The 15,159-nt window shown below is 35.2% G+C and overlaps 1 protein-coding gene across 8 annotated transcripts in view; it reads left to right on the top strand.

Moving 5' to 3' along the window:
* The window catches only part of SGCG (sarcoglycan gamma), a 103,599-nt gene that overhangs the window by 67,346 nt on the left and 21,094 nt on the right, over positions 1–15,159 (top strand). For all 8 annotated transcript variants that reach the window (XM_015852142.3, XM_015852141.2, XM_015852139.2 and 5 more), the window contains 2 exons: positions 1,138–1,225; positions 12,624–12,743. In XM_015852142.3, coding sequence (XP_015707628.1) covers positions 1,138–1,225; positions 12,624–12,743 — 208 coding nt within the window. The remainder of the gene's footprint in view (positions 1–1,137; positions 1,226–12,623; positions 12,744–15,159) is intronic.

The raw sequence follows: 15,159 nt of genomic DNA, 5'->3' as shown, positions 1-15,159 counted from the left end.
TCTTTGCAATATTCTAACAGCTTTTCTCACCTAATGAGGCCTCCAAAGTGCTAAGAAAATATGTAGCAGAAAATCAACTTGCTATGCATCATCTCTGGAGCCTATTACAACTTTATGCCTTCATTATGCCAACACAGCATTGTGGGCAATACCATTCCATTTTATCTTATACATATTCATAGCAGGATGAAAGATTCACATTTAGAAATATGTTACTAGATTTTAATTAGTCAACAACATGTGGAAGTTGCAGGTCTACAATGTCATTTATTCATACTTACAATCAATATAACAAAAGAATAATTCACTTTTTAAATGGACAGCAGTCAAATAAGTTTAACAGAGATGACCAGCTCTGTGGGTGATTTAGCATAAGTACTTAAACATAATATATTTACCTGATCTTTGTTGGCCGACATAACTCATGAATCAATAATGATTTAATAACTGCTATGTGTTACAATTTATAAAGCACATTTCATTTGTCTTGCTTATTTAGTAACTTCTTTTGAGCAGTTACTACATCTTCCTACATTAATTTTAATAAAAATATCTAAATTGCACTCCAAATCACACATGGCTTTTACCACTGTTACTGGGTAAGTTTTAACAGCAAAATACTTAGCATAAAATGTGTACAAAATTATCAGGTTAACTCAAGCTCTAAGCATGATTTACAATATTTCAGCAATTAGAAACCCAACTGGTTATCTGGGAACAAGGATGCACTTTGAGGTCACAAACAAGCAGCTTGCTAATACCCTCTTTGTATCACATGTTCCCTAATACTTTGACCTTGTAGGAAGTCTCTGTTGTGTATGGAAAAGTAGCAAATGTAATATTCAAACAATTTTTTTTCCCAAGAAATAATATGTTATCATTCATGTTCATCAGCCCAGTATTGTAGCTTTTGGCCACTGGAAATGTTTTCTATAATTGCTTTCTTATTTTAAATCTGTTATCATTTAAATAATCAAAAATGTTTGTCCAAATTATTTGATAACATCTGTGGATGATTTTGTAACTGCAAAGCTCTTTCAGTGACGGATTTAATATAAACATAAGACTATGTATTTTGAGAATTGTTTACAATTCTAAGCATTCTGCTGAATCTGTAGTTTTTTCTCCATACTTCAGGACTCATCACTGCTTCTCCAGTCTACTCACAATGTGACTGTGAATGCTCGCAACTCTAATGGAGAAGTCACAGGCAGATTAAACGTGGGTAAGTCTTACTATCACTTATTTTAGAAATACTTTTATAAATACTTCTAGGGATCTTGGATGATACGAATAGTTAAACATGATTTTCTTTTTATTATTGTTTGGGCCATATTTGAATAATTTGCTTACAACTTAATAAATACCAACAGTGACTACATGATCAAAACTTTACATATCACATGGTCAAAATTTCAGTGATGAGGAATATATGCAGGTGATTTTTCCACTCCATTCTGTTTGTGGACTCACATCGTGGCACTGGCTGTTTACCTGTGCTGAGATCCAGTCCCCATCCTGACTGATGAGAAGTTCTCAGGATTGCTTTTGGGAAGGGCTGACTGCAGAGCAGATCACTTAACACCACACTAATTTGTCCAACTTCATCCCTGTCCAATTTGCAAAACTTGTTGATAAAATCTTGTTATATAGTAACCCAAAAGCCTGATGATTTTTTTGACAAGCTGTGTCCCACCTGCATGAGCTAGAACTGCCAAAAGGAATGTTGTAATGTAAATGTGTGTGAATATTATGAATTGAGTGTAGGTGCTTAGCAGGTGAGTGACCCCATCATTAGTAGGTGCTTTTGCATAAAAGGGAAAAAAGCTGTTCTGGTTTCTGCCAGACTCAATTCTATTACCATATTTTACTGTACTCACAACGCACTTAGAGAACTGTGCCCCTGTGGAGATAATGCTCCTCCATATTTCAAGCTAAAAACATGACTTACCACTGGTAGGAAGAAGATCTCTCACTTCTCATGGAGATATTTCTGCGTTAAGAATAAGAAGAGTTGCAGGGAAAAAATACAGGCACTGATGTACTATAATTGAGGTTTGAAATAGTCACCTGTAGTGTGTCATTCTTATTGACAAAGAGAAATGTAGTGCTGAATGTAGTGTACACAACATATTTTACTGAAAACTATTTTTATTATTGTGCTGGCCACTGAGTATGGATCATACCTTTGGAAAATGAAGCCTAGCAAAGCAACTAGTATCAGACCTTAATGTGCTTGGACGCCTGCCTGCGTGACCTGGTGTAGGGAACCTCCTTTGGGAGGGGGTCAGACTCAATGATCTCTGGAAGTCCCTTCCAACCCCTACCATTCTGTGATTCTGTTTATCTTGTGATCTTCTGCCTCTTAAACTGTTCTCAAGGGAATGCCCAATAGTTGGTGCTGTCCAGGCATGCTGTACCTGGCTTAGGCAAAGAGTAGGAAAGAGTAGGGTTTAAGCTACAAGACCTGCATTTCAAATCTCTTAAAGGAAGTTTGACTATTAAAGCATCTCAGGTTCAACACTGAAGCAGGGAACTTCTGACATCACTTTGGCCTGCTCTTTTCAGACCTGCTACAGTATATATTTAGGTAAGAGAGCTGAATAACAATCTGAGCCTGAGAAAATCAAAGTATATCAAAAGAAAGTGATGAAAATGTATTTACATACTACTTGAAATTTATTCATGTCAGAGTAATTTCTTTCTGACTGTTTATCAAATTCATTAATAATTGGTCTTAAATGATGATAACTGGGGTAGTTCGCACCAGTGTAAATACTAACATGAAATATTACTAGTATTAAATAATACTAATTTTAGACTGAATGAAAAGTGCTGGATGGCCAATGAGGTGTTAATACTGTAAAGAAATCTTAATACCTAAAGATGCGGTCAAGCAGCAGTGACCTGGGCAAGCAACAGTCTACCAGAGTAAACGACTATCTACAAATTGCTTGAAATTTTGAGCTGTTCTTCATAGCCAGTCAAAATGTATGTATATAAGATGATGTTCCCCTATAAGAATTCTGAAAAATAGTTGTGTAGTTAATTCAATTCATATGCACAAGCCTTTGCTAAAGAATCAATGCCTTTAACAATTGCCATCGCACTGAAATTGCCTAATATTCCATTCATTTTGTCAGTATGAACAGTTACCATAGAGAAGCAGACTTATGCATAAGTTTGAGATCATTCCAAAGATGAGAATATAATCTCACTCATAAAATCATAACAAAAATATCTTTTAACTTACAGAAGATTGTGATTCAGATGATCTGCTAAATATTTTAATGACTTACTAAATGTGATTTTAATAGTATCTTCAATAGCAGTCACAGGAGAGATGTGAAACTAATCTTGAAGAGTTTCCATGGAATTCTTCACATGAAAATAACACGTATTATCCTAGAATGAACAAGGTTTCTGTCATGAATCACTTCAAATGTGAGCAGCTTTTATTTTATCCTTAGAGCACTTATTTTAAAGCTTTTACATTCTTATACATCTTGCCATACATCTTGCTGAAATTATGTGGACATTGTGGCTCTTTATGAATGCTGCAGACTTTGCTGTGTTTTACACTTTGTTCCATAATTACACTGATTTTCAGAAGCCTCAGTGAAAGCAAATATGTTTGACAGCCTGTCAGGAAAAAAAAAAAAAAAAATAGTAATAATATTAAAAAGCATAAAAAATAAATTAAAGAATATAAAACAACCAAACACTGAGTTCCTTCATATAGAAAAGCTGTCACCTGCTGGCATTCATCAAGGATTGTTGAATGTTTAAGGAGACCAAGCAGTGGATGTGAGTCCAGTAGCATGGTGGATGGTGCATTTTAGCTGTGGCAAGAGTAGGTTGCCTCCACTAGTACAGGTATTTTGGAATGCATTAGGGAGGTCCTTGTTTATCACGGATGAAAATGCACAACTAATGGTGGTGACTGTGATGAAAAAATTCCTGTGCTACATGAATTTTGTAGCTGAGAATCTGCTCTATCAAATAGTGCTCTTGTGCTCATGAATCTGTTGTAATTTCCATGTAATTAAATAGGAGGCATTACTTTCAGAGCAACTATGCAGCCCAAGACAATTTTTCTTCACTCTGTGTAACACAGGCAAGCAAAAAAGTTGGAAACCCGTGATTTACACCAAGAAACAGTGGTGTCAGTATCTTCAGGCCATGAGTTCAGTTCAAATTATTAAAACTAGAGGGAATTGATTTTGATAACTATGTTATGAAGCTGTTCTGCACTTTGAAACATGAAATCAGCAATACTGTGTAAGCATGTGAATATGGTAAAATTCAAAATGGCTTATGCAGTCTGAAAATAGAATTACAGACCCTTTTCATATACAACTAGGCCAACCTACCCTCTTCTTTCAGGCAGGAACAACATTCTGTGGAAGCAGGTGTTTGTCAGTACCTCAGATGTGGATTCATTGGCGTTAATTGCCATCTGTAAACTATTGCTCTCCAATGTCAAATTATTACTGTTTTTTTCTATCAGCGTTTTGATATTTCATTCTCAAGCAATGGTATTTTTTTCATTAGAGACATAATAGGAAGAAAACAGTGTTAATGAAGCATGATGTGTGGAAGAGGAGCTTGATGGTGTTTTTATAGGGAAAACCCTGAAGCTAGTTTTATAAACTTGAGTTAATTAATAGCATTGTAAAATCATTTAGCTTTTCCTTCTTTACTTTTCCCAGAAGGCTTTCATTACAAACTTCATTTTTGTCCAAATAAGTTCTTTCTTATCTTTAAGATAAAAGCCAGAACATATTTCTTGAAGATCTTTGTACTGCAGCAAGATTATTATTTGCACAACTTTAATTGCTGTCCAGCTGGGTTATAAGAAGGAAAGATACAACATAGGAGTAATTAATAGAAAGATAAATTGCAAGCTTCACTGAAGTATTTTTGAGGTGATTAAGTCTTCCTATGATCAAGAACCTACATTATTTGTTCCAAGCGGATGAAAGTAGGGATTTTTTACCTCCAGGGTATAATGCTTTTAGCTGCCAATGAATCTGATCATACTGAGGCACACATTCCAGTTTTATTTAAAAGGGAAGCTTAGTTGACTCAGATCAGGCAAAATTTAGAGAATAGCAGGTGGCTGATAATTTTTTTCCTAATTTCCTGTTTAATATGTGACAGATGTGTCTCTGTTCTATATTAAATGCATACACTCCTAGACTTTTGTGAGGCAACTGTGTATTTAAATGGTTATAATTTTGGAAAATGTTAGAAGAAATCATGGGAAATACTAAGTGGTAATCAGTGTGCATTTAAATTAAAGCTAGCTGAGTATGTCTCCACAAAAGCTAATATATATAAATGGTGATTTAGTCATTACAACCAGTTTAATATTTAGGCTTGAATGATACTCTTTTCTGAAAAAAGAAAATACCATTCATGGGTGTTTATGTCCTATGTGAGGTGCTTACCATAGCAGATTGACATGTTGGCCCCAAATGTAATAACCTCTGTAAAGAAATATGTGATGATCTTCAGGGTCAGCAAAGCTAACTTAAACCAAACTTTAAAGTTCTCTAAAAGTTAATCAATCAGGTAGTTGCTTAAATATGCAAGCTTCACAGTTTAGGGGAAATTTAACCTGTCCAAGAGGATTTGAGTCCTGCGTTGCTCCTTCTTTTGTGTCTTGAAGAAAGAAAAACACATGTGTAAGTCAAGATAGTTTAGCTCTGAAAAGAAGCTAACATTTAGGAAATTGTGTTTATGTGAATTATTATATGGGAAAAGAACAAGATCATGTATACCTTCCTCTTGTCAGAGAGCAATTACTCAACCGAGTAGTTTCCTTCCATCCCTCCTTTATCTTCATGGGAATAAGGAATTCAAAATAGGTGAAGAAAATCAAATTATTAGATGCTTTATATCTTCCTCCACTTCTGCAGTCTTCAGTAAACTTAAAATGCCAAACAACATATTTTGCTTCCTATCATGTAGTAAGCATTAACATAAGTCACGGGGAGAATTTTAGGATAGTAGTTAGTGCTAAATATGAGGAATCGGTACTTTTGTCCCTTAAAGTAATAAGAAGATTGAATTATTGGCACTGTTTAACACTAGATGACTTCATAAAGGCTAACTTAAAATAGCTGAAATTTATTGTGACTAAAATCTTTTATGGAATTAGGATAATTAAGTGTATCTGAAATGCTGGTATAAAGTGAAACAGTGCTTTCTTTTTAAAGGTGACTCGACTCTCAGTGGCAGTTAGCAGCCAAAAAATAATGAAGATTTCTATCTTTCTACATCAGGTCTGCAGAAAAAGAGCCCCCACCCTAGTGAACTGTCAGACGTGTATCTGTAGTGTACCCTTGTGGCAATGAGGTCTCATAGCATACTGGGCTGCATTAATCCCACTCCTGAGATTACAGCTGGAATACTGTGTTCGACTTCACCTCCTCCAGCATGGCAGAGCTATCAGCAAATTGGGAGACTTCCACACAGAGGGAGTCACTGATATGGCATGAAAAATAAGTGGCTGAAGAAGGTGATGTTTACTTTGACCTGCAGAGAAGAGGGGTTTCTAATTGCTGCCTCCTGCTACCCAGGGGAGGGCTAGAGCCTGATTCTTCACACAGAAAAATAAACTGAACAATGGCAGGAGGCAACAGCTGCTGTAAGACAAAGTGTGACTGGACATAAGCATGGAAAACATCGCTATGAAAATGTCTAAGCACTGGAATAGGTTGCCCAGGGAGGACAGCCTTTACTTAGAGGTGTTAACATTATACCTGAGCACGCTGAGCTAACTTCCAGCCAAGCTGGTCCTGCTGTGCACTGGCAGTTGGATGAAGCAAACTCCAGAGCTGCCTTCTGACTTGCATCTGTCTATGGCTTTGTCTTCAGCTGGCACTCTGCAAGGGCTAAGTTCACTTAAAGACCTCAGACCTAGCCCTAGTCTTAGGTACTCAAGGGCATCTCTAAGAAGCTAAAGGCTGGTCTGGGCATACCGCAGTACACATAATGGCACTAAACATCTGTGAGTCATTCTCTTTCTGTTTAACTGGTTCTCTCACCTTGAGTCTTATGCCCAGATCCAGCAGTCATACACAGACACTAATCTTAAAGGCCAATATTAGGTTGATCTTATGAAAATTAACCCACAGCTTATAAGAATAACTGGAGGAAGAAAAGGTAATACAATTACTCATTATACAGAAGATAAGGTATTCTTTAATAGAATTAAAACATAAAGAACTTTATAGAATTAAACTATAATCTTTATAAAGAATATTAAAGTTTTTGCTAAGGAATTACAACAGAAATGATGACATCATATACTTTTGATCAAGTCACTGTTATTCTGTTCCTGCTGTTGTTTCTACCTGCAGTACTAAATTTTACAATCATGTATTTCATGATTTTATTTTCCTTTTTTACTTAAACAAGGCAATAAAAATGTTCAGATGTATAAAGACATTCAGTTACCTCATACTGAGAAGGAGAAATAGTGCCACCTAAACCATACTAGATTGGGTTGCAAGTGTATATATGATTAGTATTCATGCTGATCATTCAGAACCAGATTTTCAAAGATCTTTCAAAGGTTTTTGTTGAACTGTACAGAATAACAAAGTGTAAGAAGTGCTAGCAATTAGGTGTGCTTATATCCTTTATAGGAAGTGCTTCTAAGCTGATAAGAGTTGCATGATATGGAGATAAAATGTATATATATCCAACATAGTACATGTACTTTGTAATAATGCATTTGTTCTAATAAAAGATTACCAAGCACTTCTATACCATTCCATATGAAAATTTGATTAATTTTATGGCTCTAAATGTAATGGCTTTGCGTTTATTGGTACTTTATTACTTACAGAGCTAGAACTGAATCTGTAGGAGTATTACATTTTTAATACACTTTTAATGAGATCTTATTTTAAATAAGGTGTTTTAATATAATAATTAACAAAAAAATTCAATTGCATAGCAGTACCCCAAAGCACGAGATTTTTGCTTATATTCAAAACTTTGATGATTCTGGGTGGTAGGAGAAGAAAGAACCACACAGTGTAGGTGACAGCCATAAGTTTTCAAAGTCACACATGGTAAGAGACTAAGAAAGATCTGAAGTTTAAAAAGCTCGGTGCTTGAAAGCTTTTTCTTCCATAAAATCTAAAGACAGACTAGAACTGCTTAATTCTAGGCAGAACTAACTGGATTTGAAGAATTTGCCAACATACTACCAATTTTGTTGATGTTAAGTCTTTGTGTTATTAGCAGTTATTATAAGCCTTCTTTTTGATAAAAGATCCTTCTGCATTATATTGCACTGGATCTCAAAGGTTTGGTAGCAACAGAAGGGAAGAACTTCAAAATGGAATTACAAAGCATAAGACTTTCCCTCTTTGGAAAACCAGCCAAGAGAGTGAGGAGTGAGGAGAAGAAACAGAAAGGAAGACAACTTAGCAGTGCTCCCATTTGCAGAGATTTATGGCGATGCACTACAGGAACGACTGGAAAGGTCACATGCCTTAGAATAAAACCATTTATTAAAGGGTCATGAAACCATTTTTCATCATTTACGCTGGCATCCTCAGTGTCAAGACATATGTGATGTGATGTGATGATCAGTGAGCTCTCCATCAGAAATGCATGTGAGGAAGTGTAAAGTAGCAATGGGCAATAATTAGTCATCCTAAACAGCAAAGATAACCCATTCACCTAAAAATTCATGTGACATCTCTGGCACCAAAGGCAAAATAATTCAACTGCTTTCTACAGCCTGCGTTCAGTCGTGTAACAGTTTAGACTGTAGGATTTTAACAAGAAGCATAATTAAATAGCATTACTTGACTTACATGTAGTTATCATACTAGGGTGCTAGGCAAAGTAGAAAATCAAAAAATAATGTTTCAGATGTTGAATTAGGTTTCTGATTTTGCACTAAAAATTAATCCTTTGGGGATCACAATACAATTAGTGTTACTGCAATATATCTAGTGCTACTTTTCATTTAATAAATATATTTCCTTTTCTTTAAAAGTCTATTTTTGGGATTTGGAAATTTGTTTCATTTGTACTGAGCTGTCTCCTTCCTAGGACTGAAACATATGTTTTAGTTTGTCTTACTCTAGTATACCATCCAAAGATTTAAAGTAAGTAACCTGTTATCCATATCATTCTTCCATAATGAGGATTATTTAATGGACTGTCCTCGTTCCACTTTTCTGGGGCATTTGTGTTGAGAAAGCCATGGAACTAAAGGCTTTTGTTAAAGATTTACTCAATTTTGCAAAGACCAGAAAAATCTGGATGCAAACCCACCATAAAGAAGGCCATTGGTTGGTGTTTTTCAGACAGCTTCCAGTCTAGAGTCTTTAGGAATGCATGTAGTGGAGGATGAATACTTTCATTACTTGTCACACTTTTTTATGTTTAAAATATAATATATGTAGTTCACTATGCACCCATCTTAGATGCAATGTAACTGCCCCTCTGCTTGCTTAAATTCAATGTTTGGATTCCTGTAGCTTCCTCAGAGAAAAACAAATTAAGAGCAACAGGCATCAAACACAACAGGCCAGGACACATCGTTTGCTGTAGAAGCAGATGGCATGTCATAACTTTCTTTGTACAACTAAACCTTCTTTCCTCCAGAGCTGGAGAGCTTCATCTGTCCTGTCTGGGAAGAGCAGCACCCAGCCATACATTGTCTGGAGGTCTCTGTGTGGTACAGGTCTAGGCTGTGCCAAGGAACATAGATTAACAGAAATTGGAGGTGCATGTGACTCCTTTGCCTTGGCTCTTTCTAATTTATTTGCTTGTTAGAACTTGGAGCTCATCTAGGATGAGCACTTATCAATAAATATCATTTTTCCTTGTGTTTCTGTTCTGAGCATGCTTTTCTTCCTATATCTCATTATTTTAGAGCAGGACTCCCCCCATTTCTACTGTTAAAATATATTGCTTTGAAAGGAATAATCAGATATTAATAGAATAGAAAAGAGAAGGAACCAAAAATATGATTATGTGGTCTAAGGTTAAGAACAATTAGCTGGGAGTAGAAGGACTGAATCTCAGCCTTGTTCCAATTACTGTTGGATCTGAGATCGGTGTATACATGGGCTAGATTAATTAAACTAATAAATACATCAGCTCTAGTTTTATCAGTATGATGTTCTTTATGGACACCATGCCAGAAGTTGGCATTAAATAGATAGGATGGCTGAAAAAGTCAGTCTGAACAACACGTGTTTGTGTTGACTGTTTCTGTTTGCTTTGGTCAGCTGAGAGAAAATGGAATTTGAGCCAAGTTTATTTGGGCAAAGGATTTGAGCAAAAGTTATATAGCATGTGTATATGTGTACATGCATTTGTATAAATGTATTAATCTACATTTCATAATAATATATATATATATATATAAGTCACTTTTCTACCAATATGAAGGTGTACAAATTACATTATTTGATTCATTCTGATTGAGGCAGTTCTTTCCATTTCCTGCAAGGAGAGGCACAAAAAATCTTCTTTTGACGAGATTGCTTGTGAAATACACCCAGCAAATTAGGAGATTGATAAGATAAATGTACTCGTAGATAAGATCAAGTTAGGTCTGGTGCAAATCATGCCACACTTCTTCAGTTCTTTCAAATTTACTTTTTTCTTTCCCCAGTGATTTATAATCAGTGAAAACTTCTGTATCTACCCAAGTGCTGAGAAGGAAAGAGCAGAGATAGTGCTATTTAGGCTCAGCAGTTTATTTTCAAAGGTGATTGCCTTTGTACCAACGAAATCAGTAGATGGCATTTCCCCTAAACATACAGAGTCTTCATCAATATCATGAATTTTTTGTGATCATTTGCAAATAAATAACAATTAAATATAAATTAGTGATTGAGTTGCATTTTAGAGATAATGCTCCATATTTTTTGCAAGCATTCACAGTAATTGAGATGCACTTATGTCAGCTTCTAATTAGTATTTTAAGGATTTCACATACTGTAAAATGTTTACATTTTACACAGCTTAGAACTGAGACTGTGGAAGGCCTTGGGCACCTAATTTGCTCTATGGTACTTGACCAAAATGTACATCTTTAGGACCCTCACTCCCTTATAAATTATTTTAAACAGTAAATTTTCTTAGATAACAAGAACAACAACAAAACGGTTTTAGGCATTCCAGACCTACCAAAAGACATAGAATACTGAAAAGGAAAATACCTAACATTCTCAAAGCCATCAAATTAGCATTCACATTTCTATCTCGCCTACTGCATGATTTTAAGAATGAGCTCCAATGATAAGCAGGATCAGAAGACATGGTGGTAAGCACAATTTTTCTCCATTAGTTCTACAGCTAGCTATGGACTATGAAAGCTGATGGTCTCTAGGGTTTCATTCTTATGCAAGATACAAAAGTTCCAAACAATACCTTCCTTTCTATACTGTGTGAGGCATCTTAACAAAAGAGACAGAAAATCATTCCTAAATCCACTGTGTCCTCAGCATACCTGAATCACCTGACCTCTGTCGTGTCAGATAGGAGAGGTTTAGTTTGGTGTATCCCAAAATGTCATATTATACAGTGTAATTGTGGTGTTGGATGAAAGGCAGGGAAGAAAAGAGGAACCAACCATTGCAATAGTGTTTAAAGACAATAACAACCAGTCTTCTATTTGTTTGGATAAACAAAAGATTACACTTCGTAAATGAGCAGTCTCATTACTGCTTCTGGACAGAAGCTGAAATAAAAGAACCACAGTTCTCTGGTAAAGCATTAATATGGAACCACCTTTGTTCTACTTATCTACAACTGGTTTTTTGTGTGCATAAAATGCCTGTGAGTAACACCTTTTCTCTCACTTAAGATATTTTCTGAGCCCTTTTTACAATTCCAGAAATGAAGCCATGTGCTTTGGAGAAGAGCATTATCTACAATCATCTACAATTTAAATTCTGAATGTAGAACTTGATGATGACTCTATTAAACAGATACTCAAACAAATGTGATGTGAATTTTTAACTGGTCTAATTGTTTAAAATGAGAAATATTAAGGCCTAAGTCTATACTTATTCACCAAGAAAAAACTGTAGAACAGGATGTTTTACTGGATTTAGGATCTTGCGATGCACAAAGACTCTTGCACACAAAATCCAACTGAAAACACTCCCAGCTTTTTGAAAATCCTCTAAGAACATGAGCAGTAATATTTGTTATATACACAGAGCTAAACTGGCAGCTGAGGGTCCTGCCCTTATATTAGGTTTTAAAGCATTTGAGCTTCCCTAATCAAAAGGGATTACTTTGTTAATTATTTTCTGTGTTTAAAAAAAAAAGAACAACCACTCACACTGATCAAAAAATCTCAGCAGCTTCAACATCAAGAATGAAAATGTCTGTCTCTGAGAGAGGGATTTCCTAAATTTAGTCTTGAAACCCAACTTGATAGCATGACTGCGGGCACAGTTTTGAACAACAGATTGGAAAATGTAAATATGTGTATTCAGTTTTGGTACTTACAGGGCCACTATCAGAATGCTTCATGGTCATTAATACTGTTCACTAAATTAAGTTTATATGGGAAGCTGAAGAAAGCTGATGTAATTATTCTGTCACTCTACTGTGTTTTGCAGGTCCTAAAATGGTAGAATTCCACGGCCAACAGTTTCAGATCAACTCAAAGGATGGCAAGCCACTTTTTACAGTGGATGAAAATGAGGTTGTCATTGGCACAGATAAACTTCGAGTCACAGGTTTGTAACAATTTAAGAAATGCCCAACTAATAGTCACAAGCATAACACAATAAAATGGCATTTTAAAATGAGCCATTGTTAAAAAAAAATGCTGGATTTAGCTTATTAGAAACTGCATATCTGACTTTTTCAATAAATAATCAAAAGCATTAAGGGAAAAGTAATACGTGATGTAAGAATGCATATATGTCTATATATGTATTTTACTTTATTGCTGTGTTAAAGCACAGTTTCTGATTGGAACTGCACTTGCATTTTTTTCTAAATTATTTAATATTTTCAGTGCATACATCTAATTGAGGCTGAAAAAATCTTGCACATTTCTATTTGAAAAATCAGTTGTAGTATTTCTTAAAACATTTTAGACTCTGGTATTCTTATATGGCTTTTTCTTTCAAGGTGAAAGCCACTGTATTTCAGCTCTGTGTGTAGGATATATGTGCCAGTATAATACTTACAGTGTATTTATAATGTCATCTATCAAAAGACAGGTTTGCTTTAGGCTATTTCTACAAATCACCAAAGTACTCATTTAAAAGTACGATGTCAAAACTGTCACACGAAAAGCTGTTTCCTTTCATATGACCTGATAAAGTCAACCTTCATTTTCCAGGTGTAAGGGTGCATTAAAACAGATATGTCAGTGTGTGATTTCTCTTTATCTGGAAGACTCCATCAAAGAACATACTGAAATAATCATGTAACTTGCTTTCAGTTACATTTTCAATATTTTTAACTTTATTGCAATATCATTTTTGGTAATTATTGACCCTCTGAAATCTTGAGGTCTTAATTTTAATGGATCGATTTATATTATTTCACTGTGCATAACTATGGATGTGATAGTAATCACATGACTCGTGTTTCAAAGCAAAAGTTAAGTTATAATAAATGTGTTAATAAATTCTGTTTATGCCCGAAGGTTTTATCTTAAGGTTTTTTTTTCTTACTTTTTAACCTAATTGAAAATACAACTTTGTTTAACCAGGAAACCATATCAAATGATTATTGTTTGCCCAAGGGAGGCTAAACTTTAATAGAAAAACATGTTTAACAAAGATATGAAAAACTGCATAATTGTTAACTGATTGAGAAAAGGTCTGTCTCTGCTCAAAGTAAGTAAAATCATTTGTACATGAATAGAAATCGTTATGTTAAGATGTATTTTGACTTGTCAATATGAATCTTACGAGGATAATTGCTTGCTTTAGTAGATATCGCAGAAACAAACGTTGCTTGTTTCTTTTTTACACTGTAGTACAAGTTAAAAAATCACAGAATCAAAGAATCATAGATTCTGTAAAATAAATCCATTTCTATAAAATGAATCCATCTAAGTCAGTGAGGTTATTTCAGTGTAAAATTAATATTAGTGAGAAGACATTCATGCCTGCTATGCTTCAATCTAATTTTTTAAAATTGTGATTTAAATGGTACTGTTACCATGGAGGATAAATTAGTAATACTTTGTGCACTTAGATAATTTTTGAAACATCTTTTGATGGAGAATAAGATCAATTGGAAAGTTTATGCAGAAACAGACTGTATCAGGTTTAAAATACACAAAGAACATTTTGCCTTTTTTTATATGCAATATGGGGAACTGTTTGATTTTACTTGTCAGGTGTTCAAGGCCAGGCTGGATGGGGCTTTGAGCAAGCTGATCTAATGGGAAGTGTCCCTGCCTGTAGCAGAGGGTTGGAACCAGCTGAGCTTAAAGATCCCTTCCAACCCAAACCACACTGTGATTCCATGATTCTACAATTCATGTGAATTGTGAAAAGGTTAGCAATAATTTATAAGAAAAACTGGTAGTTTTAAACTTAAATACAGTGTAGCAGAGAACCAATGTCAGTGATTTATAGTGTTTTGGGAAAAAAAAAAAAAAAATCTAAGAAAAAACAAATCCAACCCAACACCTCAGAAACTGTCATTTTCCAACAGTTTGGTATACTTGACCTCATGCTATTTCTGTCCAGTCATTGTCTGTTACATGTAGTAGAATGAAACTGCTGCAGTGTATTTCCCATTTCTTCCAAGAGAACCAAATCCATGGGAAAAGTGGTGATGTACAAAGAGTTTTGGATACCCCACAGATCCAGATGTCCATATTCAGACAGTTGAACTGGACCCTCAGTCAACAGCCAGTGCAACCTGCAGCATGATTTGGCTCCCATCTGAAGGGGACACCTAGGCAGATATCTCTTCTGCTAACAAAGTACAGTTGTCTTCATAGAATCTTTGAAGGGCATGAAGTCTTCTTTAGGATGAGCTCAGTGGCTCATTCAGCTCATTTTAATACATTGGCCGAGTTAACATACTTAAATGAGCATCTAGCAGTGTTTGACACACCATTAGGTATGTGATCTTGCACATGGTACTGGGGTGTACACATACCTACAAGAGACTTACCTC

Source organism: Coturnix japonica, chromosome 1, assembly GCF_054131305.1.
Source record: "Coturnix japonica strain WE chromosome 1, WE-NBRP24, whole genome shotgun sequence".
NCBI lineage: Eukaryota > Metazoa > Chordata > Aves > Galliformes > Phasianidae > Coturnix > Coturnix japonica.
The sequence above is the reverse complement of the archived record's forward strand: the minus strand, read 5'-3'. Positions and strand labels throughout refer to the sequence as shown.